The 27,917-nt window shown below is 46.1% G+C and overlaps 3 protein-coding genes across 13 annotated transcripts in view; 2 read left to right on the forward strand and 1 right to left on the reverse strand.

Annotated features, from left to right (window-relative positions):
- The window catches only part of PTK2 (protein tyrosine kinase 2), a 175,874-nt gene extending 168,014 nt beyond the window's left edge, over window positions 1–7,860 (forward strand). For all 11 annotated transcript variants that reach the window (XM_072328191.1, XM_072328193.1, XM_072328190.1 and 8 more), the window contains 5 exons: window positions 722–761; window positions 1,565–1,668; window positions 4,749–4,904; window positions 5,712–5,792; window positions 6,629–7,860. In XM_072328191.1, coding sequence (XP_072184292.1) covers window positions 722–761; window positions 1,565–1,668; window positions 4,749–4,904; window positions 5,712–5,792; window positions 6,629–6,841 — 594 coding nt within the window. In that variant the 3' untranslated portion in view covers window positions 6,842–7,860. The remainder of the gene's footprint in view (window positions 1–721; window positions 762–1,564; window positions 1,669–4,748; window positions 4,905–5,711; window positions 5,793–6,628) is intronic.
- A 1,138-nt stretch (window positions 7,861–8,998) lies between these two features.
- On the reverse strand, window positions 8,999–12,345 carry RPLP1 (ribosomal protein lateral stalk subunit P1). Its single transcript, XM_072328196.1, has 4 exons — window positions 9,973–12,345; window positions 9,778–9,852; window positions 9,559–9,676; window positions 8,999–9,119 (listed from the first exon to the last, which is right to left on the reverse strand). Exons 1-4 carry the CDS (start codon window positions 10,288–10,290, stop codon window positions 9,040–9,042), a joined length of 591 nt encoding a protein of 196 aa, XP_072184297.1. The 5' UTR covers window positions 10,291–12,345; the 3' UTR covers window positions 8,999–9,039.
- Window positions 12,346–12,532: 187 nt separating this feature from the next.
- AGO2 (argonaute RISC catalytic component 2) overlaps window positions 12,533–27,917 on the forward strand; it is a 41,111-nt gene continuing 25,726 nt past the window's right edge. The window contains exon 1 of the mRNA XM_072328297.1: window positions 12,533–12,759. Coding sequence (XP_072184398.1) covers window positions 12,729–12,759 — 31 coding nt within the window. The 5' untranslated portion in view covers window positions 12,533–12,728. The remainder of the gene's footprint in view (window positions 12,760–27,917) is intronic.

Genomic DNA, 27,917 nt, shown 5'->3' on the forward strand with positions numbered 1-27,917 from the left:
GACTTTGCAGCCAGTTGCCTTTATTTAAAAATTGCCTTTTTGAGACATCTTGCCACGAGGCGTATGAAATTCTGACTGCTTTGCTTTGTAATGGAAACTCCATTATACAGACATGCATGAATGAAATGTGACTGTTTTGCTTGTAACTTTATTTTTGTGACGTGACAAATTTTGCATAAGGTATTCATTTGGTGACGACTAGATTTTCATTTGTCTTGGCACGAAGGTGGGATAAATGTAATTACCAAAGAAAGTCATTTGAATCTAGAAGTATTTCCAAGTGAATAAGCAAATTGACCTTGACTAAGAGCTTTGCAGCTCAGAGCTTGTTACCATTATTGACACTATTCAGCTGTGCAGAAATACCTTTGGCCTCTAATTGCTGCTCTCCTGTTTCTCCATCAGCACTGTGACTTCTGCAGTTTGATCTCTGAATAAAGAAGAAAAACTGCTATGGATGGGCCAGCATGTTTGAGTAGCACTGAAGGATAAAGTGTTACGTGCAGGCCAGGGATGTCCTGAGCAATACAAAAGAAGTGGAAATAACTTCCTGACTGTATAATTGTATATAACTGCAGTGAGGATCATAGGTAGTGATGGTGAATAGGGAAGTATTTTTAAGTGTTGGGAATATGTGCTGAGAGCTGCCTGTTTTCAATGGGTAAAAATTTGCTAGTGAAGTTGTGTAGTAACTGCTATAAATGTATATTTTATCTTGCAGGCTTGTAACCAGCACATATATCAGCCTGTGGGTAAACCAGGTAAGCACAAAGTTCATAGAATGTTATCTTAAATCCTTGGTTACACATTTCTGAGCACTAACAGCGAGCAAATGTCAGGATTTCCATACAAGGGGGTGGTTTTGGTTATGGATATCTACACAGAGGTGTTCTGCTGCTGAAATTCCCCATGCAGTCCACAGAGATGAGTCAGCAAATCCAAGGAAGTGTTTCAGCAGCCAGGAACTGTCTAGACGAGGCTGACTCACCTTGTAGGACTCCACCGTGTGTGGAGTTCTGACATGCAAATCACAGATTGAGACTGTGAAGCCTCAGGTATCTCAAGTGAGTCACAGCTGAGATTTCAGCCAGGAAGCATCACAGAATATCCCAAGTTGGAAGGGACCGATAAAGATCATCAAATCCAACTCCTGGCTCCACACAGGACCACCCAAAAATCAGACCGTGTATCTGAGAGCTTTGTCCACTCTTCAAACTCCAGCAGCATGTCAGGCACTCAGCGTGGTGCAGAGTGGTACGAAGCTCCTGCAGGTCTGGGCTGGGCGTACTGAGTTAGTAGAACTTAACAGTAATCCCACAAGGAGACTTTCAAAGTACCTTGTTAAAACTCATTGATGGATGAGTTCCATAACACCTTTTTGTCTCTGCTTTTCTTGAGTAGAAACACAATTAAATCATAGCTCGTGCAAACAGTGGATCTTCTGTACGACACATCTCTACCGTTAAAATAAAGCAGGCATAGCCTTTGTAGTGTGGACAGCCTGCAGTGATGTGGGTACATGTGATACTTGGAGCTCTAACAAGCCGCTTGTTTGGTTAACCAGATCACGCCGCTCCGCCAAAGAAGCCCCCTCGCCCTGGAGCCCCCCACCTGGGCAGCCTCGCGAGCCTGAACAACCCCGTGGACAGCTACAATGAAGGCGTGAAGGTACGGTGCTCAGCGACACAAAACACATCTCAGAGAATAACACATTACCCTGTAGAGACAGATCGGCTCAAGTAGAGGCCACAGAAAGCAGAAGTGACTGATCCTCCCAAGTAAACACTGTTGTGGGACAAACATGCGGTGGGAAATGGGGTATTAACTGCTCTGCCCATGTCCTCCATGAGTGATTTGGCACGTTCCTCACCTAGAACTTTCTTAGGCAAGCTTCTTGTGGTTTGAGGAGCATATAATGTCTCTCACATAGCTCTGCTGGGCAGGAAGGAGCACAGAGCACAGGATCCCCATACTCAGAATGCTGCTGTTGCAGCACCTTGACTCCTAGAGCTCTGCTGGCTGTAGGGAGCAAGGACAGAGGAAAAACAGCACAGACAGCACTTTCTGACCCCTAACTGAGATGCTTTGTGATCTGTTGTCTTATCTCCAGTAAACGGGCAATAAATCCAGAAGTGAAACTTCAGGGAGTTTTCTAGCAGAGGGGCTGCGGGGTGCTGGAAGCTGTGTCTGCTGTTACCGCTGGTGTCAGTGGAACTCGTCCTTAGTGTGCCAATCACTTTTTAAATGATGCCCCCAAGTGTTTGTTCCCTGCCTTTGGGACTCCTTCACTTTTCTAGTCTTAAGGAAATAGAAACATGAGTGACCTCAGGGCCTCCTGAGGGGAACCAGGAAGCTGTTTCTGTCATTCACCGTTTTGAGCAGGTAGACATAATAGAGGCTGGGGCTTCTCTGCCAGTGATAGTCTAACAGAAGTGCAGCTGATACATACACATCTCAGTTCTGTTGCCTATAATGAAGAACTGGATTCCACATCGTGGTAGGAACAGATACAGTCATAGTTTACTTTGTTTAGGTGATTTAAGAAAATACAGACAGTATCCAGGTCATCTGGCCATGAAGTTCAGAGCTTGCCATCGCAGCAGTGTGTGCAGCACAGATCAGTCCTTCAGCCTCTCCCTGTCTCACTCGTGCTCTCTTTTAGTGGAAGATTATCTGAGTATTTAAGAATCAGCAAGTTCAAGCAGGATTATTTATTGCAAACCAGTGCATTTCAAGCTGCCAAGCCTCAAATAATATGAAAAAGCAGTAACAGATGTGTTACTGAACGTGGCTACTCTACAGTTTCCTTTCTAACTGCTGATGTTAGAACACGAAGATGTTTTCTGCAATACATCCTTTTGACAATAAACAAACCCAAACAACCAAAGTCATCAATATGAGCGAGATTTATGTACTAAATAACTTCTTGGAAAGTGAAAAAGAAGTTCTGATTTTGTCCTGTTTTATCTGTCAAGGATTTCCTGAAATTGGATGGTCTTTACACCCAAGAAGACAGCTCATTAATTTCTAATAGGTCGTAGTTCTGTTAGTGTCTGCAGACCTCAGCTGAAGATGCTTCTGGGGTTCATTTCAGACTCTGTTTTCTCCTTTCGGGGAGAAAAATGAAAATCGGAGGATTTGACCTGCTTACCCTCAGGGAGCTGTAGGGGCTCCAGGAAGAAGATAGTGCAGTGTTACCTGCTGAGGCCAAGGCAGCCAGCTCACACAAGGAAACCCCTGAAACGAAAGCTTGCTGTAATGTTGATGTTAGAACAGGAACACATTGATTATTAAGAACTGCAGATGTCCATGCTCTGAAATTTTGGGGCCTGGCCACAGGAATTCAGTGGGTTGAATAGAATGCATCGAGAGTGGGTTCTTGGTAGCTCTTAACCATGAGCGTGGCTCTTCATCAACTGCAAGAGCTTCACAGTTATGCGACTGCGTATTTCATATTGTGACAGATCCCTGGTGTTGTAAAGGGAGCAGGGTTTCTCAGGACACCTTTCTCACTGTTGCAGAGGCCCTTTGCTCCACTCACCCCTTTGCTCCTTGCCAGACTGGCTTGCTCCTGTCAAGCTTTGCATGATCTCTTCCCCACGTGTTCAGTAAAAAGTTAGCATGGGTGCATGGCAAACACTTCCACTTCTACGCAGGTGCACAGCAGTAGTCAGCACATGGTGCCTCTGTAACAAATGCACCATGAGCTAACCCGAATGACTGCGGATACTGTTGAGGATGCGTTTTTGTTGCAGGCTTTTTAACTGATCTCTTATTGCTACACATGTTTTGGTTTGTTGTGTTTGTTCTCCTGCTGAGTTTTATTAATATTGTTTTTCTTTTTTCCCTTCTTTTGGTAAATTTCTTTAACCTTCCCCCACATTCTGCTCAACAATAGCCATGGAGGGTAAGCAGTGCGTGAACGTGTGTACGCGCCCTATTCCAAAATGTCTTTGCATGCGACTTTGCGAGATGACTCTCCTAACTTCTCTGATTGCTGAAACCAATTAGAATCACGGCCCTTCCCCGCTGATTGCAGCAATTGCAATGTTCCCTCTCCTAAGGTATTTTCCAGTCGGTGTGCCAGATTGAATCTCTGTAACAGTTGTCAGTAGCCAATCAGTGAAATGCAAAAAATGGGAATCGTAATGCACCAAATCCTGCACTCCTTCCTTAGACAGAGTCTCATCCAAGTACTTTATGGTTTCATCCGTATAAGTGAAGCATCTCTGTAGCAGGGACCAGTTACGGGAACCAGTGGTTATTGCATCTGTGGGGCTGCGATGCCACGAGCTCAGCCCTGATTTGTAGGGCCACTGTGTGACCAGTAGGAAGGAAATGGGCAATTCCTCACCTTCCTCTCTCCCAAGTGATTGCTTGGGCATGGCGTGTGGTGGTAGTGGAGAAAGCAACTTCCTGGAACAAGGGGCGTGACACCTAGTTGCAATGGAATTTGTCCATCAGTAGTGAACTACTACAATACATCAAGTATTCCATACTCCTTGTTTCTCGAGTTTCCTTTGCTGTGGGACTTGCACTGGGAGCTCTTCAGAGAATTTTTGGTAGACTCTTCAGTCATTCAGAGATCAGGTTCAGTCAGGAAGCCTGAAGGAAACTTCCTTCATATCCGCTAGTAAATGTGCTCAGCGGGCCTGGGGTGGCTGTTCCTTGTGATCTCTGCAGGCTGGGATGTTGCTGAGCCCCACCTGCTGGGCACGGGAGGCTCAACAATCTGTCTCTGCTTCCAGATCAAGCCGCAGGAAATCAGCCCTCCTCCTACAGCCAACCTGGACCGCTCCAATGACAAAGTCTATGAGAATGTAACTGGGCTGGTGAAAGCTGTCATAGAGATGTCCAGTAAAATACAGCCAGCTCCGCCGGAGGAGTACGTGCCCATGGTAAAGGTAAGGATGCCATTTTGAACATGGTTTCATTTTTCACACGAATGACAGAGTTCTTGTTAACAGGGAGTTGTGCAACATCTCTGTTTCCCTTATAAAAAGAACTTTTATAATCCACCCTTTGGCATGCTGTTTTGATGCTGTGAAACAAAGAATTGCGGGTCTGCTACATGAAGAACATTGAGGCCCTGGAGTGTGTCCAGAGAAGGGCAGCAAAGCTGTGAGGGATCTGGAGCACAAGTCTTATGGGGAGCGGCTGAGGGAACTGGGATTGTTTAATCTGGAGGAGATTTGGGGAAGATATTATTGCTTTCTTCAGCTGCCTTGAGAGGAGGCTGTGGTGAGGTGGGGATCAGCCTCTTCTCCTAGATCACAGGGATAGGACAAGAGCTAACAGACTGAAGTTGTGCCAGGAGAGGTTTGGGTTGAATATTAGGAAAAAAGCCTTCTCAAAAAGAGTGGTGATGCATTGGAACAGGCTGCCCAGGGAGGTGGTGGAGTCACAGTCCTTGGAGGTATTTAGGGAACATGGAGATGTGGCACTGAGGGACACAGTGAGCATGGTGGTGATGGGTCGGTGTTTGGACTAGATGATCCCAGTAGTCTTTTCCAACCTTCTTGATTGTGAGATTCAAAGTCACTCAGCAATGTTGCTTTAACTCTATTCATTCCAAGCTTTTATTAGTTCACAGTGCTTACGTGGTCTGATGTACATCGTCAGTGTATGTCGGGGGGGGCAACTGAATCAAAGCAGAGATGTCCTGTTGGTTGTCCTGTGTTATTTCCTTACTTATCTATTTTTATCCTTAGGAGGTTGGCTTGGCGTTGAGAACCTTGCTAGCAACCGTGGATGAGTCGCTGCCAGTGCTTCCTGCAAGCACCCACAGAGAGGTAGGCAGAGCCCCCCTCACCCATTGCAGTTTGAGCTGGCCTCAGCCAGGTGGCTGTGTTTGGGTTCTCTCTTCCTTGCATACACATATATTGGTGTTCAGTAAGCACTGCAAACTCTTGGATTATAGTTCTTGGTTAATGTAATGTTAGAATCAAATGGATGTGTGGATGTAGGTATTTATTGCCTCAAGTCGGGATGCTCAGACTAGATGAGGGTGTTGTAAAACAGGGAGACCATCTGGGTGTTAGTACAGCTCCAGCTTTCCATGAAACACAGCTTGCACACAAAGTCATTAAATGCGTGGGTAATTGAGCATACTGTGGTGCAGCTGAATGAGAAAATATCCCGTAGTAACCTCATTTGGGATAAGAAATGACTGGAACCTTTCAATGTAGTTCATAAGAATCGGGAATAAAACTGTTTTCCTCCAAAGCCTTGAATGAATGTAGTAATGAGAAAGCCAGAGAACTAAGTGCTGTCTTAGAGAATCATACTGCCTTTAGTTGTATTGCTCTGTTAATAACCTGTACCTGCTTTAATTCTGATAATAGTGATGGCAGTAAAAATGATGGTAAATGGGAACCTGGAGACCCAGCACAAGATGTTAACAGTTAAACTTGAGCTAAAACGTGGTGATGCGGTTTGGTTGGCAGCAGGTGGCTGACAAGGCAGCTCTTGGTATCTGAGTGCAAAGTGTCACCAGCCCCACGTGCTGACTCCAGCTTGCAGGGGAACTCTCGGGCTATTCAGGTTTCATGGAGGCGATGTTCTTCCTTGGGGAGGGCAGGCAGCGCTGCTACCAAACTACGCGGCTGACCCACTCTTCTTGTTTCAGATCGAGATGGCCCAGAAACTGCTGAACTCTGACCTGGCTGAGCTCATTAACAAGATGAAGCTGGCCCAGCAGTACGTCATGACCAGCCTGCAGCAGGAGTACAAGAAGCAAATGCTGACGGCCGCTCACGCTTTGGCTGTGGATGCCAAGAACTTGCTGGATGTCATTGATCAAGCCAGACTGAAAATGATCAGCCAGTCCAGGCCGCACTAAGCACCGAGGGAGGAGTTTCATCTGTCTGTTGTAGAATTCTGCTTGCGAAAGGATTAGTTCACCTTCCACCAGCAGTGAGGATTAACCCAGCCGTGGTCCTGGCTTTCCAGCGCCTCTTGCTTCAGCAGCCCTGACTGACAGCCGTTGGTTCTCTCCCATTACAAAAGGTTAACCACGTCTTCTTATCATAAAGCCAAGCTGGCCTGGGATTCAGAAAGCGGCATTATCACCAGATGAAGTTTGTATAGAAGTCCTTGGGAAATGGCGGATCAGCCCAGAGCTGCCGTGGAGTTTGGGAGCCAGAACTGTTGGAGCAGCGGAGCGAGATATTGTGAAGAATTCTGGGAAACCTCAGGGCTGAGAATTGTTGCCCACAGTATAAAGAACTATCCAGACTGGAATCTTTTCTTTTTTTTTTATTAGAACACTTACGTCGCAATATGCTAATCACAATTTACAGAGAAAGAAAATAAAGAAGCTATATTTTCAAGACGTCGGGTCATTTCGAGACAAACTAAAAGCCCTCTTCATCTTCCTGCCTTTTACTTTGATGTGAATGCGTGACGCCTTTGGTTGGAAATAGCTGTAGGACACGACGGAAAAACTCTCTTCTTTTTCACCAGAAATAACGTGCCAGTTCTTTTGTAGCGATGTTGTTTTCCTTGGAAGCGAAAATGCTGCTTTGTACCAGAGCAACTCAGAGCTGCACTTAAAGAGTCCTGTAACCATTCATGTGCCCCCCACCCCATTTTTTATAATTTATAAAGACAGATTAAAGCCATGTTGAATATTTTAAGCCCCCTGTAGTGAACTAACCCATCCTTTTGTCTGTCTTGCCTGGGAGGAGTTACAGTAGAGCAGTTGTAATTAGATTTTCCTTGGTTTTTCCAATTATGCCATCTGTTCTGTTAAAATAAAAACCACACTCCCTTCTTGCTGTTGAGGGATATAAATTATTCTCAGGAAGAATATAATGAACTGTACAGTTACTTTGACCTATTAAAAAGGTGTTACCAGTGAAGTTCTGGCTGTATTTCTGTGTACTATCAAGAATTCACTTGAGGAACAGCACTGAGCATCCAAGAAGAAGTCCAAGATTTAAGTCATCTTCAGAAAGCAGTTTCCTCTTGATTGCAGAGCAGAGGAACAAGGCGGGCACTGTTACCAGTTGCACAAGTCACAGGATATCTGTGCTAGTTCTTACACTCCTAAAATCATTTTTAAAGCAGGCTTCCTTTAATTTTAATGGTGGTAGCCACATGGTTTGCAGGGGAAGCTCTCAGCAACAGTGAGGGTGCACAGACTGCTGCCACTGAGGTGCCTTCCATAACACCCCAATGGGCATCAGCTCTGCAGAGGTGGAACAGCACAGCATTCTTAATACTACTCCCAACACAGAACCAAGCCCCCTCTTCTATTCCTGCCAGCATTTCATTGGAATGTTAAATGGAAATGATGCAGTTACTTACTCACATGCACATGAATACAACCCTTAGATTGGCCCAGGTGCTCTGTTCAGCAGTGCAATAATCCTTTTAACATTACTATGTAAGTCCAGTTGCACCATTTTCCATGCTCACTCTTCAACAAAAGCAGATTTTCAGCAACATTCCTTATCATTTTTTTTTCCTCCTGGAAAAACACAGACTGCACCTCTCATGTTAAGGGTTGGCTGCAGGTCAGAAGCCCAGAGCACTGTAAGACTCTCCCTCTGCTTCTTAGATTACAACTACTCCATTCCAACCCAACGAGGGCATTCAGCAAGACATTTCTGCCTTTCCTTGAGCCCAGAGCTCAGCAGTTCTCTAAAACAGTCACTGCTGCTCCCACCATGTTCTGTGAACTGATGGAAGCCGCACCGCTGCAGGGCACAGACCGAGCTTCACCAAAAGGCTGCAGCCTCAACTGCAGTACAACCAAGAAGCAGCACTTCTGCTAAACCCAACCATGTGCCATCCTCACTGATAACATTTTCCCCCCCTCTGTCCACACACTGTGAATGAAAGTAGGAGCTGAGTTACTCGTATGTCAGCTCTGAGCATGAGGAGCCAACAAGGACAGCTGTAAAACTCCACATGACCACACACCTGACAGCCAATTCTGTCACTGGAAGTAATGCAGGCATCCTTCAGAAGCAATTAATTTAAGAGACAAAGATATGGTCAAATGTTCTTTATTACAGGCAGGTACAAAAGTATTTAGTCAAAAAGACCAAAGCCCATGTCATCATCAGATTCCTCCGATTCTTCTTTCTTTTCTTCTTCTTTCTTTTCCTCGGCTAGAAAAGAAAAAGGTGGTCAGAAACTTCCCATTTCCATCAGCTTGTTTAGTTACGTTATCAAAGACTTCACATCCTACCAAGTCCCATCTCACGGCCCAGTGAAAGGGCACAGCACCTTCACAACTCTACGAAACCCGAGTTCTACAGGGCAGGCACACTGCCAACATCAGTGACAGCCTCACACATGAGCCAGCAGCAGTGCTGTACACTGATTCAGAGTGCAACTAATGCAGAAGGAAAAGCTCTAGGGGTGTTAGTGGGCGGCTGGCTGACTGCGAGCCAGCAGCGTGCCCAGGTGGCTAAGAAGGCCAACGGCATCCTGGCTTGTGTCAGACAGAGCTTGTGTCAGACAGAGCACAGCCAGCAGGAGCTGATCGTCCCTCTGTTCTCAGCTCCGCTGTGTCCGCACCAGGAGCGCGGCGCTCAGCGCACTTACCGGGTGCAGCACCACCGCCCGCGGGCGCAGCACCACCCGCAGGAGCTGCCGCAGCTGGAGCTCCACCACCGGCTCCTACGTTGCAAATAAGACTTCCGATGTCGATGTTGGCCAGAGCCTGGAGAGAACAAGTACCGGCGAGACCGCGTGAGCACAGGGCGCGTCTCCCGTCAGCACCGCGGTGAAGCAGCACAATCTTCACCCCTCGCTCGCACTCACCTTAGCGAAGAGGCCCGGCCAGAACGGCTCCACGTTCACTCCCGCCGCCTTGATGAGGGCGTTAATCTTATCCTCCTGTCACACAGAGAGCGGCGCTGAGGGCCCGGCCCGGCCCTGCCCCCCCACCCCGCACCGCCGGCCATGCCGCGGCCCCGCCGCCATCTTGTGGCGGAGGCCCGCAGGCCGCGCACTCACCGTGACGGTGACTTCGTCGTCGTGGAGGATGAGAGCGGAGTAGATGCACGCGAGCTCGGAGACGGAGGCCATGGTGGGGGCGCGGTGCCAGTCGCCGGGGGGAAACGGCCTTAGCTTCGGCTGAAGGACGCAGCACCTTGTGACGCCGGGGATGAAAGGGAGCACGCGCCGCTGGGGGAGCTTTATAAGGGCGCCTTCAGCCAATCGCAATCCCTCGAGCCAGTGCTCTGTCCAATCCGCGAGAAGCGAGGGCGGGCCCAAAGGGCGAGCTCCGCCAATCGTAGCTCGCCGGGGAGTGATGGGAGATGATGGCGTCATTACCTCAGCGGCGCTGTCTGGGCGGCCGCGCGGTCCTTACCTGCCCCGTCTGTTCTGGCTTTTTTGTTATATTCCTAAGTAAATCCCCTTGGTTATATTGATGTACGTGGAGGAGCTGAAAAACGACTCGCCTAAGTACAAGAAAGCACGGAGAGCTAGTTTGGTAATGCAGCAGGGTCACTTACACTGCATCTGCTGAGTGAGACTGATGAGACTTAGCAGTAGGGGCTCAGAATTAAGATGAAAACAAACCACTATATGTATCTATACACACAGACGGATGAAGTGGCGAAATCTTCTGCCCGTGACTTGAAGGCAGAGCTTCCAAACACCAAACAACACCACATCCCCAATAGGTGGTGCTGCACCTTCGTCACAGCTTTCAGTTGTTGTCTCTCTGATCCCTAGAAAAGTCGGTATTTTCTGAGTGAAGTCGGGCCCTCAGAGACTTTGTAGCCAGCTGAACAGCCCTGCTCTCTCTGTGAGCACCTTTCAGATATTGGCAGAGAGCAGTAAGGTCTCCCCTCGGCCTCCTTTTCCCCAGACTAAACAGCCCCAGTTCCTTCAGCCTCTCCTCATAGGACCTGACACTTGGTCCTATTGACAATAACCCAAAATATATGAGCAACCTAACGCACGCACTCCAGAATAACACCTTAAAAGCCGGGCCACTTGAAGGCTGAAGTAAAAGTAAGTTTGGATCCCCTCAGAGTCAAGAATCAAATTTACATCTTTTTCCTCTGAGTAAAATTTTGGCCACAGAAGCAACGAGTGCGTCCTGTTCCTTCAGAGGGAGACCAGCGCTGCTCAGAGAACACAGAAATGTTGCTGGGAGAGCACAGCAGCACAAAGGAACAGCAGTGCTTCTAGACATGGAAGCAGCGTTTGAATACAGCTATTTCACCTATTTACTGTGTAACTGATTGTGCAAGTCCGCAGCCGTGTACACACAGCGATAAGCCCTTTGGCTTTTGAAGTTCTAAACCCTTCACCCATCTTCTGTTGCTCTACAGCTTGTTATTTGCAAGCCGGCTGCAGAGCACAGAACACATTCTTCATCTTTCCTTTCCCTTTGTGTGAGCTATCAGATGTGAGCTATCAGATGTATCAGTGCATCCCTTCTGCATCTGAGCTCTGCTGACCATTGCTTTCAGTTTCACAAGCAGAATGATGTAGAAAGGTGAGACAGGATTACCGCTGTTTGTGCATCCAACAGTCGGTTTGGTTCTTGTCTGCCTACAGTCCACGTATCTACCTACCAACACCAGGAGCTCTTCTTTCATGTGGAAAGATGTAACGCAGTAATCAGTGCTCCCGTCCTGTTCCTCTTCGCCTTGCAGGTTCCAAACTTGTGAGTGTTCTGATGGAGGGCAATCTTTGCACTTAAACGCAAGTCCAGTGGCATGGAAGTGTGATAACGTTAGAGGGAGTTATCTTCCGAATCAGATCGAAGAGATTGATTTAAATATAGGATCAAAAACTCAGGTGCAGGCTGCGTGATTTCCCACTGTCAGCATTTAGGACTGCCTTAATATTTTCCTACCACAGCAGTCCCTACTGAAGAGTCTGTCCCTTTCTTCCTTACAGCTTTCCTTCAGATATTGAAAGGATGCTTCCAGGTCTCCCTGCAGCCTTCTCTCCTCCAGCTCTCTCTGATGAAAACCAGGCTGGATGTGGCTCTGAGCACCTGACGGAGCTGTAGGTGTCCCTATACATTGCGGGAGAGTTGGACTAGATGTCCTTTAAGATGTCTCTTTTACGTTACGGCAATTGTTAGTTCGCGTTCTCCTGCACTAAACTTCAAACAAAGATGGCCAGAGCTGATCCCGTTGTACGAGGCACCGCACCACCGCCGGATTTCCCAGATAGGACCGTGACGTTGAGCAGGCAGCAAAGAGGGTTCGTGACGTCCCCGAGTCCCGCTGAAAGGCGGCACAAGTACCGCGATGCCGGCTGAGGAGCGCTCACATCCCGCGCTGAGGAGCAGGAGGCGGCGGAAGGGCGCGCCCCCAACTCCCTCCGGCCGAGCCGCGCTTCCCGCCCGATGGGGCCCGAGGAGGGCGGGCGGAGGCGGCGGGCGGGGCGGCCCTTCCCGTGACTGCGCGGCTCCTCCCTTCCCCCGCCCACCTCCCGTCTCCTCAGTGCCGCCGAGTAACCTGGTTTCCCGGCGTCGGCCCGGCCCTCTTCCCTCTTTTTTTTTTTTTTTTTTTTTTTTTCTTCCCTCTTTTTTTTTTTTCCTCCCCCTTTCTCCCCCCCCCTCCTCCCCCTTTTCTTTTCCTCTCCCCTCCCTTCTCTTTCCTTCTCCTCCCCCTTCTCCCAACAGCGTAACCGCCGCTCGGGCTTCTCTCCCTCCCTTTCCCTCCCTTTCCCTCCCCTTCGGCCGCCGCCGCGGTAGGGACCTGGAGCGAAGCGCCGCCTCCGCCGCCGCACACGGAGCCATGTACCCGGGAGCCAGCACCGCCGGACCCGGTGAGGCTTTGGCCGCTTTTCCTCGAGCCACCCGGGGCGGTTTTCTCGCTCTGGGGTTTCGAACTCGGGTCCCGCGTGGGGAGTGTGTGTGCGTGGGGGGGAGGCGGCGCACGAGGCGCTGTCAGCGGCCCCTCACGGCGCTGCGGGGCCGGAGGAACGCGGGGGGGAACGCGGGCCTGGCCGCGGCCGCTGAGGCCACGCCGGGGGAAGGAGGGCTCAGGCCGCCCTCGGCACCGCGGGCCTGAGGCCCCCGAGAGGGGTCGCCTTCCCCCGCTCTCCCCTCCCTCTGCCGGGGGGCCGAGGCCGGGGGCTCTGCCCGCTCGGAGCCGCCCCGGAGCGAGGCGGGGGCCGGTGAGGCCGTCCGTGCCCCCGGCTGTGCGCTACGTGCCGCCCGCCTTCCCCGAGCCGGGCCCGGCTGTTCTGCCAGCTCGGCCTCCTGCCCGCGGTGCCCCCGGGGTCTCTGTTTTCCCGATCCGCCGTGCCGTCCTGAGGTGCACCGGAGCTGGGGAGGGTGCGCGGCGAACCGCGGCCCTCCTGCCTGGTTTCCTTGTTTAAATGGAGGGTAAACGATATCCACGTGTCGGAGAGGGCTGGAAGGGGCTGCAGACCTTCGGCAAAGCTGTGCGTTCTGCGAGCGAAGCGACGATGAACGCCAACAGCAGAATGGTCACCGAGGCTCTCAGGGACGTTTAGTGTTATTTAGATGAACGTTGTGCGAGTTGGCACGGGCAGTATGGGACAGTGCTTTTTACTGCCCGGCTGTTTCTGTGTTGTAGTTTCTAATACAGGAACGCCAAGGTTTGGGTGACTAATACTTCAGAGGTTGGGTTTTTTTTTTCTTAGAAAAGTTTCAGAGTAAGCAACTCCGTGTATTTTAAGTTATTGTTGTTAACAGGTTTTCCTGAAATCATCTTCAGGAGGTTACCCAGCGAGGAGTAGGGTTGTGGAAGGTGAAACCTGTGGCTGCTGCTCAGGAATGTTTCCTCTGTAAGAACATTCACATGGCAGCGTCCACGATTAGGAGCTGGCTTCTGTTATTTTTTTCCCTTCCTCTGATTTGATTCTCCTTGAAGGAACAGAAATCAAGAAGGACAACTGCGGAGATTGCTTTTGTCTTAGGGGAGTCTTTGTATTTCTTTGCATTTCTTCCTACAGTGCTTTTACTGGCTGTGCTGGGGGGAGAGGATGCTGCAGCTGTGTGTATCCAGGCTGATATTCAAGGCTCTGTGTTTTATGCAGAACATTACTTGCACTTTTTGGTATCAACAGCAGTGTATAAGTAATGATTTAATTATCTGCCTTGCTTCTAGTGCCTGGTTTTCTTTTTCATTCAGTGTCAAGGTATTTGTGAGGCTTGTTTGTGTTGCAAAGGCTGCTTACCTCCTGTTTATAAATCTTCAAAATAGTGTGTAAAGAGCCAAAGTATTGAAAATACTTGCAGCTTATGCGTTGGGAGAACTTTTACATGTCCCTTTATCCTTTCTGAGCATCGGGATTTTGCTCTAACACCATTCTTGTACCGAGTCTGAGGTTGTTGTTCCTCTCCAAACATCACTTCTGTGTCTCAGACTCCTACACTTCTGCTCCCTCTGTCCAAGCTTGTCCTCAGTCTTGTTTACTTCCTAGTTTATCTCTGCAGCTCAGCCTTCTGCAGGGCTGGGCAGAGTCTGTTTTGGGGTATGAGCTACGAGTTGTTCTGCATGTCATGAGGATCTCTGCTTCCTTGCTGTAAAACCATCTGCAGGGAGCCTTAGCAGCACAGTGGCTTCTGCTGATCCTTATAGCTTTCTGCTCCACATCAAGTCATAAGCAGGGATCTTTTTGTTAGAGGGCCTTACTGCAAACCCTGGTGTGGTGCAGCTGTCCCCTGTTTCTCTTAAGCCTTTTGGTGATGCCAACGGCACCCTGGCTTGCATCAGAAACAGTGTTGCCAGCAGGAGCAGAGAGGTGGTTGTCCCCCTGTACTGAGCACTGGTGAGGCCGCATCTCGAGTACTGTGTCCAGTTTTGGGCCCCTCACTGCAAGAAAGACATCGAGGCCCTGGAACGTGTTCAAAGGAGGGCAGCCAAGCTGGTGAGGGGTCTGGAGCACAGGCTGTATGAGGAGAGGCTGAAGGAGCTGGGATTGTTCAGCCTGGAGAAGAGGAGGCTCAGGGGAGACCTTATTGCTCTCTATAACTTCCTGAAGGGGGGTTGCTGTGAGTTGGGGGTCGGACTCTTCTCTCATGTCATTAGTGATAAGACCAGAAGGAATGGCTTCAAGCTACGGCAGGGGAGATTCAAGCTGGACATTAGGAAGTATTAATTCTCAGGAAGGGTGGTCAGGCACTGGAATGGACTGCCCGGGGAGGTGATGGAGTCACTGACCCTGGGGGTGTTCAAGGAACGTTTGGATGTTGTGTTGAGGGACGTGTTTTAGTGGGAGCTATTGGTAATAGGTGAGTGGTTGGACTGGATGATCTTTTAGGTCTTTTCCAACCTTGGTGATTCTGTGATTCCTCTCCTTGGACCACGTGCAAAAGGTAAGAGGACCAGTGTGGCCTTGCCTCTGCTTTCACACAAGTTGCAAAAGGCAGCAGATCAGGGCATTAAAGCACTGCTTTATCATATCTGGCTCCTGCTTCTTCCATCACTTAGGATCAGTCTGCTCCAGGCATCCTAGTGCATCTGCACCTGGCCTGTGGCCTAAGGGGATTGGTACAGAATTTGGGAATCCATCATGTTTTAGGTGTTCGCACAACTGGTGGATAGTGAAATATTCTGGTACTTTCTAAGTGAGTTGATATGGAAAAAAAACCTGACAAAAGGCAGCTACTCCTGTAGCAGAGATTCTAAGTGAGACCTTTTGGGCTTTCCTGGCTTGCAATGAGCTGTGACCAGCAGACTCAGCGGGGTTGGAATGCCTCCTAGGCACTACCAAATCCTCGAGACCTTTTGTAGAGGCTGGGGTGAAGTTATCCCACTTGAGTTAGTCTTGATTGTCCCTCACTGAGAAATGCAGATGTGCTGTGAGCATTTGCTCTAAACTTGAATAGAGGGAAATGTTAAGTATAGGCTGGCTTGTTCTTCTTCCATCCACCTCCCTACTTTGATATGTTTTAATGATAGGTGTTTAATGAGTATGGGTGTTGAGGTGTGGATCCTCGTATCTCTGTTTGTGTGTGTGCTGCAGTGTGCGTTTCACATCTGTGCACACGTGTATGCATTGGTGTGGGGTATTCTGTTAGTGTGAATCTTGTCCTCCATGTATCTGTAATCAAGTTGCTGTTGAGTTATATATTTCACTATATCGCTTTATTAACCTCCAAATTGGTTAACAATTAAGTGCTGTTAAAATTCAACCCTTTGATTTACCTCATAAACATGAAATTGCTGCTAAATGTAACCGAGGAAATTATGTTTTCATTTCTGGTGATGATGAAAACCAGTCTGGAACTGGGGACCGTCAGCAGGAGGCTCAGCTGTATTGCGCAAGGCTCTGTGCAGTCTGTGTGCTGCGGTGAAAGTCCCCTTCCATGCATTAATCTGACACCTGAAATTGCTGAAGTCTGGTTTGGAGGAATGCACGAGAGTCGTCATTTGCAGCCATTCAAGATTAGCAGCTGCTGTGTGTGCCCAAGAGCTCCAGCATCTGTGTGTCAGCACATCCTTGACCCACTTGAGTGCTCCATTCCTGCGTCCCCTAACTTAGACCTTGCTGCTGTTTGCTTCTCGGTGTTGTTGATGCGTAGGAAGTACTTTACACTTCAAGTTCCCATTGCCTAACTGGATGCTGTGGCTAAGCCCATTCTGTGGTGTTTGCCTCCTGCCAATGGAATGGCTCAATCTGTCCCTGGGCTGGCTATTTTCATCTTAATTAATTCTTTCTCCATTTGACGGTATAAAACAAGTTATGTGGCCTTAACAGCAGTTCTTCTGTGTTCACCTGACTAATTTCAGAGAATGTCTGAGTGGTGTAGTGATAGAATGGTCTGTGTTGGAGGGAACCCTTAACGGTCAGGTAGTCCAACCTCCCCTCCCATAGGCAAGGGGGATGTGTTAATAAAAGACGCTGTTTTTATATCAGTTTGGTTTGAAGATGTGATGAAAACTCACATGAAATTCTGTAACTTACACGGAGCGATTCTGTATTTCTGAATTACAAGATGAGTGTGTTACATATTCTAATCCTTAGTCTTGCTATATATTCTATTTCTTAATCTTTGAAAGCATGTTTAGCTCTGTCTGTTCCTGGAGACGTTAATTGCTGAAACAGCAGTTGCCTGAAATACAGCGAGTTTGTAAAGGGGGTTATGGCTTTCCGTGTGTCAAACACATGAAAATTAAGGGCATTTTCTTACCTCGTGGTTGAGTATTTGATGAAAAGATGACTGAAGTTGACATACATCCAACTGAAACTTTCTCGTTTCCTTAGCGAGCCAACGTATACAAAAGATTCATTGCATGGAAAGTAAAAGAGTTCATTCAGCAGTGATTCTCTTGTTGACTATACGAATAGCCTTATGAAACTTGTAAGACTCATCAAAAACAGTATTGCATACAGCCTTCCATATGCAGGTTTCAGAAGAGCACTTGGTCGTGTTGGTAGTGACCAAATGTGTAATATTCGCAACAGCAGGCAGGACTACTACTTGTTAAAGATGTGATCTCTCACTTCCACGACAGTTAAGAAAAGTCAACTGTGAGTATCTCATTTTTGGTAAGTTCCAGGCTAGGAAAAAAAAATGAGCTGATGGAAAATATGATGTAGTTGTAAATGTAATGGCTGTGGGTAGGGATCTGCTCCATGCATTGTCTGATGAGTTACCCTCAGTATCGTGCATCTTCTCTAATGGACACAGAGCAGCCCACCAGCACGATGCATCTCCTGGCCTATTGACTCATCAAGTACTGTGCTTTCCAAGGTGCTGCAAGGGATTTTTCTTTATTTTTTTGTTCTCCAATTTATTTTAATTCGAGCTGAATTTGAATATTTTCTTAGCGATTCCATGCTTTCGAAGTTGGAAAAGACAGACCTGAGGAATATCATTTTCCGCAGCTGTGAAGTCAAGTGATACCAGGTAGACATCTCAAAATTTTCTGGAGGAGAAGATGCATGTAGTGGAAGCATTGATCTTCCCTTGGAAAGAGGGGATTATTGTCTGTGCTTAATGAACGTGAGTGTAGAGTCCTTTGATTAAGTTCTGCTTATGCTAAAGCAGAATGCCTTGGTTGTTGATGTTATCTGATTAATCAAGGATAGTTGTTCCCCTTAGGAAACTGGTGAGAGGAAAACTGTTCAGCTTGTTCTCACATGGCCATGTAAAGGTGAAAAGAGTAAAGGGAGCGTTCCCATATGACCGCTGAGGTGTCAGGCTCTTCAGGGGTCCTAAACCATCAAGTGCAGTTGGCAGAAAAGTAGCTGAAAGGGGGTGGAGTTCCACAATTGCTTAATGTTGCAGCTCTGACAGTTTTAGGTGTTTCTGCTGTATTAGTTAGGTGAAAGACTTGGGGATTTTGATGTATAAATACAGCAGAATCATAGAATCGCTAAGGGTGGGGAAGACCTCTAAGGTCGTCTACTACAACCATCAGCCCATCCCCATCATAGCACTGAACCACAGCCCTCTGTGCCACATATGCCTTTTTCTTGATCACCTCCAGGAATGGCAATTCCACCTCTTCCCTGGGCGGGCAGTGCCAATGCCAGCTCTCGCTGTGCTTTCCACAGTGCTGCCAAATGTTGGTTGTACTTGGGTTGTGAAACTGATGCTTTTTAACCGCAGATGTGGTGAGAGTAGTTGGTTCTCTCCTGTCGTAATTTGTTTGTCTTTTTCTATTTCTGGCAGTGCTTCTCAGCTGTGTTTTGTCTCTGCTGTGTGTTTTAGTCTTCTTTTCTCTCAAGAAACAAAACGCTTCATTGCTGAAAGCAGATTTAAAAGCTGTCTGTGTGCTAGCCTATAATTTTATGTATGTCTGAAACGAGCCTCATCAAGCAGTGCTGGAGGAAGATTTCTGGCATCGAGTGGGATGCTGCATTGAGTGCTGCTCCAAACTAAACCCAAGTCTCTTTGCTGCCTTTATCCCTTTGAGTCCTTCCTTGAGAGAAGCAAAGACTTTGAGGCTGCATTAGGTGCTGTGAAGTGAGCATGGGTGGCTCTTAGAGCTGCTCGTGTCGCAGATCGCCTCTGTAGAACTCTTTAGAGTGCATTTTGGTATTCCTGGTCTGTGAGTGTTGGGCTAGAACTTAGTAATGTGAGAAGGCAATACAGTGTGAGCTGTAGTTTAGTAGTAGGAAGTGTGTGGATGTGCCAGTTCTGATTTGTTTTAAATAAGCCAATTTTAGAAGAGTTCCCAAGAGGGGAGGATGCACTGGCTTAGTTAGATCAATCTAAAAACTGTTTGAAGTTAAACTTGTCATGTAGATGAATAAGCCTTTAAAACATAATTATTACTGGGGCCTTGTTAAATACCGTCTGAAACTTGTTTAGCAAGTGTTAACTAGTAAAGGACAGAAGTCTATTCATGCAGAGGGTAAATTCCTATCTAAATGTTTCTGTGTTCTTGGCTTCGCTTATCCTTTGATACAGAACGTATTACATTGTCCTTTCATACAAGCCGTGGATTGCAGTGAATGCTCCCTTTCTGCTGCTTTTTAGGAGTCGCTCTGTTGGTTGTCCTCTCTTGCTCTGTCGTACTCCTCCATCATTTCTGACAGCTTCGTTTACTCTCACATGGAGGACAAAGTCTGTGGATTTGGGGGTAGCGGGAGGGGGAATCACTTTGTGTTTTTCCATATTCTTTTTTATTGTGATTGGCGCTTAAATACGAGACTTCTCAAACAACAGCGAGTTTTAACTAGAGCTCTTTGGACTCTGTCCCTTTTTGAACTGACATGTTTGAGATATAGCTTAAAAAAAAAATCAACAAAAAAAACCACCAACCCTTCAAACCACAGATGAAACAAGAATAGAATGGAGGATGCTGAGGTTCAGGTAGGTATGACGGTGCAGAAGAACAAGTGTCTCAATGAACCGAATGCATTTCTGCAGGGTTCAATGAGGGAGCGCTGGGTTTCAATCTATACGAGTCACTCCTGTGTGAATGAGGGTGTGTTGTTTGAAGAAGTGAGAGCTTCATTGCAGGAGGAGGAAACTTCAAAGTGGATTCCCACTGGGGCGAGGAAGTGGAGCTTTATTGTTTGGGTTGTGTTGTGTGATTAGAATACAGTAGTGGGTTTTTTTCCTAATTATTCCTCATTTGCAAATGTCCATTAACCTAAAACTTGGTCAGACTTGTGTATGCTTACTTTTTTTCCTACCTTTTACAGAATCCTTAGAATGGGCAGACCATGAGTGGCAACGTACAGGACGAGGTGCAATACTGAATAAAACGTTGATATTAACACTGCATCTGAAAGTGGATGAACTCATTTTTCGGTGGGAATGTGGATCTCCCTGTAGTCGGGTGTCACTACTTAATAGTCCGCTCCCAAGCTTTGGCTGTCGTCAGTGGGGTGGCACAGTGCCACAGCTGGGTCTTCATTTGTTTTGACTGGTATGAGAAGTGAAGTTGGTTACAGGAAGCAGGTGGAAGAAAAAAGCTGTAATGGGGGAAAAAGATCACAGAAGCATTCAACTGAAAGCCTCCACTTCTTATGTCTCAATTATTCCATTATTACAAACCTGTATTTTACTGCTCCTCTCAGCAATGCTGAAAACCACAGCCTTCTCTTGAAACTACATTATATACTGTTGGATTTCTTGCATGGTAAATATGCTCCTGCAGCTGCTTTCACTATCTAAAGTGATAAATTAACTGTGAATTTCCTACTTTGAAACCGAGCCATGGGAGCATTAATATTCTTTTAGATTAATCTGCTGTATGTCTGGGCAAAGACTCCTTTTTGAAGGAAAGCTCCTGAATTATATATCTTAAGAGTTGAGTTTTGTTATTCAAAGTGTGTGGAGGTGTGAATATAGCAAAGGTACAGCACATATGTCCATCCTGGCCTATTTCTTTATTAAGCTGAGGACAAGTCACAGCATCATGGAACTGTAGGGGTTGGAAGGGACATCTAGAGATGATCTAATCTGACTCCAGTCATTCCTGTGTTTCACTAAATTGGGTACAGTATGAACGTCGCTGGGCAAAGGGTGCTGAGGTACCCAGTGTGGTTGGTTGGGACTCAGTACCCCTCACTGAGCTCTGGTTCTGGCTCAGCTTCAGTGGTGCTGTGAACTGAATGCAAGTTCTCAGTCATCTGGTGGTCGCACCAAGGAGTTTGATAGAAACTTCAGCTTGGCCTCTGAAATAAATACGCAGTACTAATGAGTTTTCTTTTGTAAAGAAGTTGTGCTTTACAAGCTGACTGGTAAAAAAAACAGGAAAGGAAAGCTGACGACAGTGGAGGCTGAGTTGTGCCATTTTGTACATAACCATGTGATCTCAAGTGTGGGAGTACGACTGTCAACTAAGAAAGGAAGTGATCTACACTTCTTCCCTATCCTAACCTGAACGTGGCACTTCAGAGAATGCAGATAAGGGGAAGGAAGGTGCAATGAAGCAGCACAAAGGAAGGAGTAGGTGCAATTTGGGTGTTCTCTAAGATAATGGAATACTCATCGCATCATACTTCTCCATTTCTAAAGGCTTGAGGTAGTATTGAATGGAGGCACTGTTCTTTATGAATACAGAAAATACTGCTAGACTTTCTTTTTTTTTAATCCTTAGAAAAACCTGGAATTCGTTCAGTGCTTTCCAAGGTAAGGAGAACAGAATGATTCATTGTGGCCAAGTGTGATAAATAGCACTCAGACCAATCTCCATTCCCCCCCTTTCATCTAGTAGAGATCTTGAAGGTGAAGTTATTTGGTAGCGTCCATAACTTAATTCAACGTTACTGTTTGCAATTAAAAGAATTCTGTATCCCCTAGGAAGAATTTCAGTGGCACTTTGTACAGCTCTGCACGCAGATATCAGTCAAGCCACTTGGCTTATTAATGGTAGGGATAGCTGTTGGATGCTCTGTGCACATCTCGAATGCTCTGTGCTGCTCCTCTGCTGCTCTTGATGTGGAGTTTCTTGCAGTCTTTCACGTATCCATGCTGGAAATGTGGTCGTGACTTTATAAAGCAAACAGGATTGATGTCATGTTTCTCCTTTTCATCTCTGACCACGATCACATTGTGGGTGTCTGGAAGGAATTCTGATCTCTCTGGGTTGCACTGCTTCCTGCAGTAGGGAGAGATCGCATCCATGTCTTACAGCATGGTGGGGATGTATCCAGGATAACCAAGGCAGCTGTAGATCTGTAACTGGTTATTTGTTCGAAGCAGAATAATACAACGTTTGACTTGATAATTAACACTGCTTCAATTTTTTTTTTTGCAGTAGGTGACAATTACTACATAAAAATGATCTCTCAATTAAGTCTTCTGAACATAATGAGATCACAGATTTGAAGGCAGTGCTGTTTATCCAACATTTCTGCTTCTTATCTGAGTACTGAATTGTATATTGCTAGGGAATTGGAAGCAGTTTGGCATAGTGAGATCCCTACAGTTCCCAATAGTATCTTACAGGGGTCTTAAAATAAGATGGGATACAAAGGCAGCTCATAGAAATAACAGAAAGTGAAGCACAAGGAGGAATGTAGATGATAGAATTTTCTTTAAGGCTTGGGTTCCAAGTGTGAATGTTAACATGGTGGGCTGAGACAGTGTTTGGATGGAGATCAATGATGGAAGTATGTGTCAGGGGTCAGTACTGAGACCAGTGATCTTTAATATCTTCATTAGTGACATTGTCAGTTGGAATGTGTTGAAAGTTTGCTGATGATACCAAGCTGTGTGATGTGATTTTACAACAGTGTTAATGAAGCACTGGAACAGGTTACCTAGATAGGTGGTGAGAACCCCCTTCCTGGAGATACACTCGAGGTCAGGCTGGATGGGGCTTCAGCACCTTGCTGGAGCTGGAGGTTTCTCTGTGTATTGCAGGGGAGTTGGATTAGATGGCCTTTTAGGATCCCTTCCAACTCATGAGATTGTGTGATGATGATTAGTGGGTATTTGAGAGAAGCATGGGAGCGGTCTGAATGTGATTAGGAACAGGAATTCTCCATTCCTGAGTGACTGAACTCTGGATAGCATTGTAGGGTCATAATCGTAGGGACATAATCATTTAACAGCTCTTGGCTAGGAAACTCAAGGGGAATAGAAGATAGGGATTACCAGAAGGCTTTCCTCTTCCTCACTCTCCCTTTTTGTTTCTTGTTTTCTTTCTTTTTGAGGACAGCTTTAGTAATCTGTTTGCTCACCATCCAATTGAGTAATTGTCCTCATTGATACCACTAGAACAAGGAGTGGTTACAGGATTTATCCTCAGTAAATCTTAGATGGCATTCATTTGCATTAAAGGGTAGCAATAATTGTTTTTACTCATTGCTCTCATTCCTTTCAGATGTTTACCAGGTACTGGACTCTCTCAAATATTGTTTTTCAAGAGGATGTGTTACTAGCAGAAAATCTTCTGGCAATAGCACCTTACTATGGGATCTTCAGTAGCTGATAGATAAAATAATGCTGTAATACAGGCTTAAATGAAGTTCTGACTACATCATTTCTTCAGTTTCCCTGCAGTGCTTCTCTTGTGGTTTGTTGAATTTGGGGGGAATAACCCCCCAAAAAAACAATAAAAAATGGCTGTTTCCATCTAATGCAACAGTGCTGTAACTTGACTGATGAACTTAGTTTGTGCAGCCAAAACGTGCTCAATAAGCAGCAAAGACAGATGTATGGACGCCTCTGCCCTCCATAGTATCAAAGGACTATTAGCTGCAGCTTGGAGTTTCCCTTATCTCTTACAAAACACTGCAGGCTCTCTTCCTATCTTTCTCGAGCTGTTCCTAACAGAAAACCAATTCAGAAGTAAAACTTCTTTAAAAGCACATACATGTAAGAAAACTTGAAGATGGCCCGAAGCTGAAGACTGTGCAAAGATGTTCTGACATACGTATATATGGCCGAGATAATGGGGTTTTTGAACCTTAAGGTAATCTGCAAGTTCCTAAGGGCAAGATCTGGAGGAGGTAGATGTGGACTAAGGGAAGGTACCCTAGGGACAGGGTAAGAGACAGAAGCTGCAGCACAGGAAACTAGCTAATAATACCACAAGTAGATCTTACCATGAGAGTAATTAACCATTTTAATGAGTTGTACGAGTTGCTTTGGAAACTCTGTGAAGAGGAGAGTGGCCATGTCTGGTCTCTTCCAGCTTAGTCTGTGTTCTTACCATACCCAGCACCTCCTACACAGCTGCCTCTTGAAGCACACACATCCCTTCTCTTGCTTGTTTTGGTTCTTAACCTGATCTTATTTTTGTTTCCTGCAGGTCTGGGGGCAAAACAGCTGTTCAGTAGCTGAGGTCACGTTCATACCCCCCAGTTTGGTTTTTGAATCAAAAGTAGTGATACCTCCTTCTTGTGGAAGGGATGGAATCAGTGACTTAACTGGAGACAGCAAAATGCAGTTCAAAAAGCAGACTTCACAGTGGTCTTTGGACTGTCTGCAGGCCAGGCGTGTCAAATCAAGTGCTGCAGGGGGAACTCGGTGTGATACTCTATTAAAATTCTACATGCCAGCATGAAATTTGGACATCTTTCATTGAATGGGTGTCTGGTAATTAGTTTGTCTGATATACTTTTGGATAAAAAAGTGTCTTTATTGTACCTCTTACAGCATTGCTCTGTCTTCGGGTTAAGCTCTGTTGCCTGCCGCTTGCTTCGCTTCCTGTAACTCTTGTTTGAGATGGATCAAACTGCACTACTGAACACAGAAAAGTGTTGAAGCTCTTCAACATCTCCTTTTCATGTGGCAGCTTCTGGCAGTGACAGCTGTATTGTAGATCAACACAGCAATATCTGAAAACACCCGCATGGATGATGCGGAATAACCACCCTGATGTCTGATAATGAAACCTCAACTGAAAGCGGAGCTTCCGAATAAGGCTTCCTTCCTTCACATCAGTTTCACTTACAGGCCGTATGTTTGAAGAAATAGTTTGAGAGGCGAGGCTTCCTGTGACAGATGTAGGCTGCATTAGCCCAGTGCTAAAATGTTCGTTGAGCTGTGAAAACATCACCAGATAATTAAATGTGTTAGGACTTGCTGCAGAAGCAAACGTATTGATATAATTACAGTAGTTGAATTATGCTTGGATGATCTCCTGTGTCGACAAGCCCTTTTAAATGCAGCTGGCTTGGCCCCTTTCTTATTTAGTAACTCATTAGGCCTCTGCATATCAGTGGCATAATTCCGTGTTAAAAATCTTCTATATGTGCCTTTAGCTCTGAACAGCACTTCAGACAACCGAATAACCTTAAGCTTTACAACACTGTGAAGAATAAAGGTCGGTGCTGAAAGCCTCCATATAGGTGATAAATTAAATGGCCCTGATAATTCAGTTCCACAATTGGTTGGGTTTTGGAAGGGGACTAGAGTGCAATCACAAGTGTGGCTCATTCATTCCTTTTACGTGCTGGGGGTGCCTTGGCCCTGTGGTTCCTTGAGTCACTGTAATCTCCAGTTTGGATCTGCAGTGTTTTAATGGAGTAGAAGCCTGCACGCAGCCAGCCTTGAATTTGCAGCACTGGTGTGAACTTGCGAAACTCTGCACTAAACTAATATGTCTGTGTTTGAGCACAGCTCCTCTGCCACCTCCTTGTTCCCTCTCCTCTCTTAACATAGTGGTGCTGCCTGAGGTTTATTGTTCTTCATGGAAGCTGCCACGAGGCAGTTATTTTTCTAATATCTGGATTTTCCCCAATTTCTATTTCTTTGGTAAAAATCACTGTTCTTAAGAGTGGTAATTTTGAGCACTTGATCTATTATAAATTGAATGTATTCGGGTAGGGAGTCTGTTAGTTCTCGATTCCAGAGAAGCCTGAAGACATTACACTGGTACCTCATTACTGAATATCTGGTGTACCTTATTTCAAACCATGCAAATAGAGCTCTGTGTTTTCTTGGTGGTCTCAGTCATCATATCAAGGCTAAAACATCATTATTCACATTGTCATGTAGCAAATGAGCAAGGAGTTTCTGATGCATATCACAAGGATGTTTCAGTATGCTCATCTTTCATCTTCTAATTCATTCTCCCCTTGACAGCACTTTAAATGTAAAATCCAGTGCATGTAGTCTTTCAAAATACTTTCTGAAGGCATTGTCTGTGTTTTCAAAGGAGTCTCTGAAAACCAGGAATGGAGCAAAAAAACACAGGAGTGTGTTTGGAAGACCACCAGGCGCAGCCCTTTGGGTTCTGGTGGGTGAGTTGTGGCAGGTTTCCACAAGCCGTATGTCTGTATCCTCTGCAACACCTCCCTCAAAGAGAAGCATTCCCATATAGGATGTGTAAGGTTGGAAAAGACCACTAAGGTCAGGATGTAGTCCAACCATTGACCCATCGCCACCATGCCCAGTAGGCCGTGTCCTCAGTGCCACATCTAAGGTGCACGTAGGTACAGCCATCAGTCCTGCAGCTAAGGCATGTATATCTGCTTCATGTCACAGAAATATAGGTTGACTGCTTATCAGGTCAGTGCTGCTGTTTAATAAACAGTGCTTATCTCCTCCAAGCACCACCCTGCCCTATATAAGTCTGCTCAGTGCGTTGAGCCAGAAATAACTTTAATTGGAGCATTTAAAACAGATGAAGTTTAAAAGTGAAAGTAGCTGATGTTGCTGGTCGTTACTTCTGAAGTGCCTGGTTCTGTTCTCTGCTGTGTGTGTGCAGGAATTTGCATTTCCCTTGTTATCTCCGTGATTTGCTTATTCACCATTTGTCACTAAGCTCCAGTGATCATCCTTGAATGTCTGTAAACAGAGCTTCGTTATATCCCTGTGAGAAGTAACAAGCAAGCCCAGAGCATAATGGCATTGGGAAGGGAAATGCTTAACGTGGGTGCATAGTAGTTGAACAGGTAATAGTGATAAGGCAGATCGTAATGCCACCAAGATACTGAGCGTGGATAAACAGAAACAAATACTTCAAGTGCCAAGAGCAGAAAATAGAAGCTGTGGGAATGATGGGGCACTACCACCACCACCACGAAAGCACTGATCTTCTGGAACAAGGACCTAGAATGGATCTTTCAGGTTGCTGTTGGAGTGTCCCAGTTTTTAATGGCAGTGTTTATTGAAGTTGAGTAATGTGGTGTTAAAGGAGCGTGTGCCTCTGAATACATTTTGAGGACGAGACCTGACCCAAACATAAACCAGATGAGGAAAAAGCCCAAGAACTGCTTTATTATTAAAAATGATAACACAGAACAATTAAAAAAGATAAAACAACAGTAATATTCTCAGTGTCAAAGCAGGCTGCGTGCCTCCTAGTGAAATAGCTGGAATGAGGGAAACTGATGTGGGAAGCCGTATGAGTAGACCTGTAAGAAGTAAGGGATTAAAGGCTGATTATGGGAAGCTGGCACTTGGAGAATGTTAAGTAAAGCAGGGAAATGATGCTTGTTTGTGCAAGGATTGGTTATCAAATAAAGAATGTTAGGAGTAAATCTATGAGATTTCATTGTGCTGCATAGGAACGGGAAATTGAAACTGCATGAGTTCAAACATCTGCTTATTTCTGGTAGGCTATGGTGATTAGAGCAAAATGTACGTAGCTGAATTGTATGCATATGGTATCACACACACATGAGTCTTATACTTGAAAGTTTTCAAAGGTGGTTTAAGTGTTGTCGACTCCTTTTTAGAGGTGTTAAGTATATGTGGTTAGGTGATTTGCATCATTATCTGTTTTGAAACAGATTCTTCATAGGTAGAATCATAGAATCTATTGCTCAGGTTGGAAAAGACCTTAAAGATCATCGAGTCCAACCACAACCTAACCATACTACCCTACCTAGCAACCTTCTGCTAAATCATGTCCCTGAGCACCACATCCAAATGGTTTTTAAACACATCCAGGTGACTCAACCACCTCCCTGGGGAGCCTATTCCAGTGCTTAACAACCCTTTCTGTAAGGAAGTTTTTCTAGATGGTGCTCTAGTTCTTGCTTTGTTCTTGATTTTCCACCAGTGCCTGCTTAGCATCTCAAAATCCTGCCCAGCTGTCTTGTTCTATAGGAAAATGTAACTAATGTTAAGATTCTGGTCAATGCTG

Source organism: Excalfactoria chinensis, chromosome 2 (assembly GCF_039878825.1).
Source record: "Excalfactoria chinensis isolate bCotChi1 chromosome 2, bCotChi1.hap2, whole genome shotgun sequence".
Lineage (NCBI taxonomy): Eukaryota > Metazoa > Chordata > Aves > Galliformes > Phasianidae > Excalfactoria > Excalfactoria chinensis.

Excerpts from the sequence above, each read along its gene's own strand:
- RPLP1 (XM_072328196.1), bottom strand. The coding sequence starts at position 10,290 with ATGACGCCATCATCTCCCATCACTCCCCGGCGAGCTACGATTGGCGGA. Across the intron at positions 9,853-9,972 it reads ACGACGAAGTCACCGTCACG|GAGGATAAGATTAACGCCCT; the intron begins GTGAGTGCGCGG and ends TCTGTGTGACAG. Across the intron at positions 9,677-9,777 it reads GGCCGGGCCTCTTCGCTAAG|GCTCTGGCCAACATCGACAT; the intron begins GTGAGTGCGAGC and ends TGTTCTCTCCAG.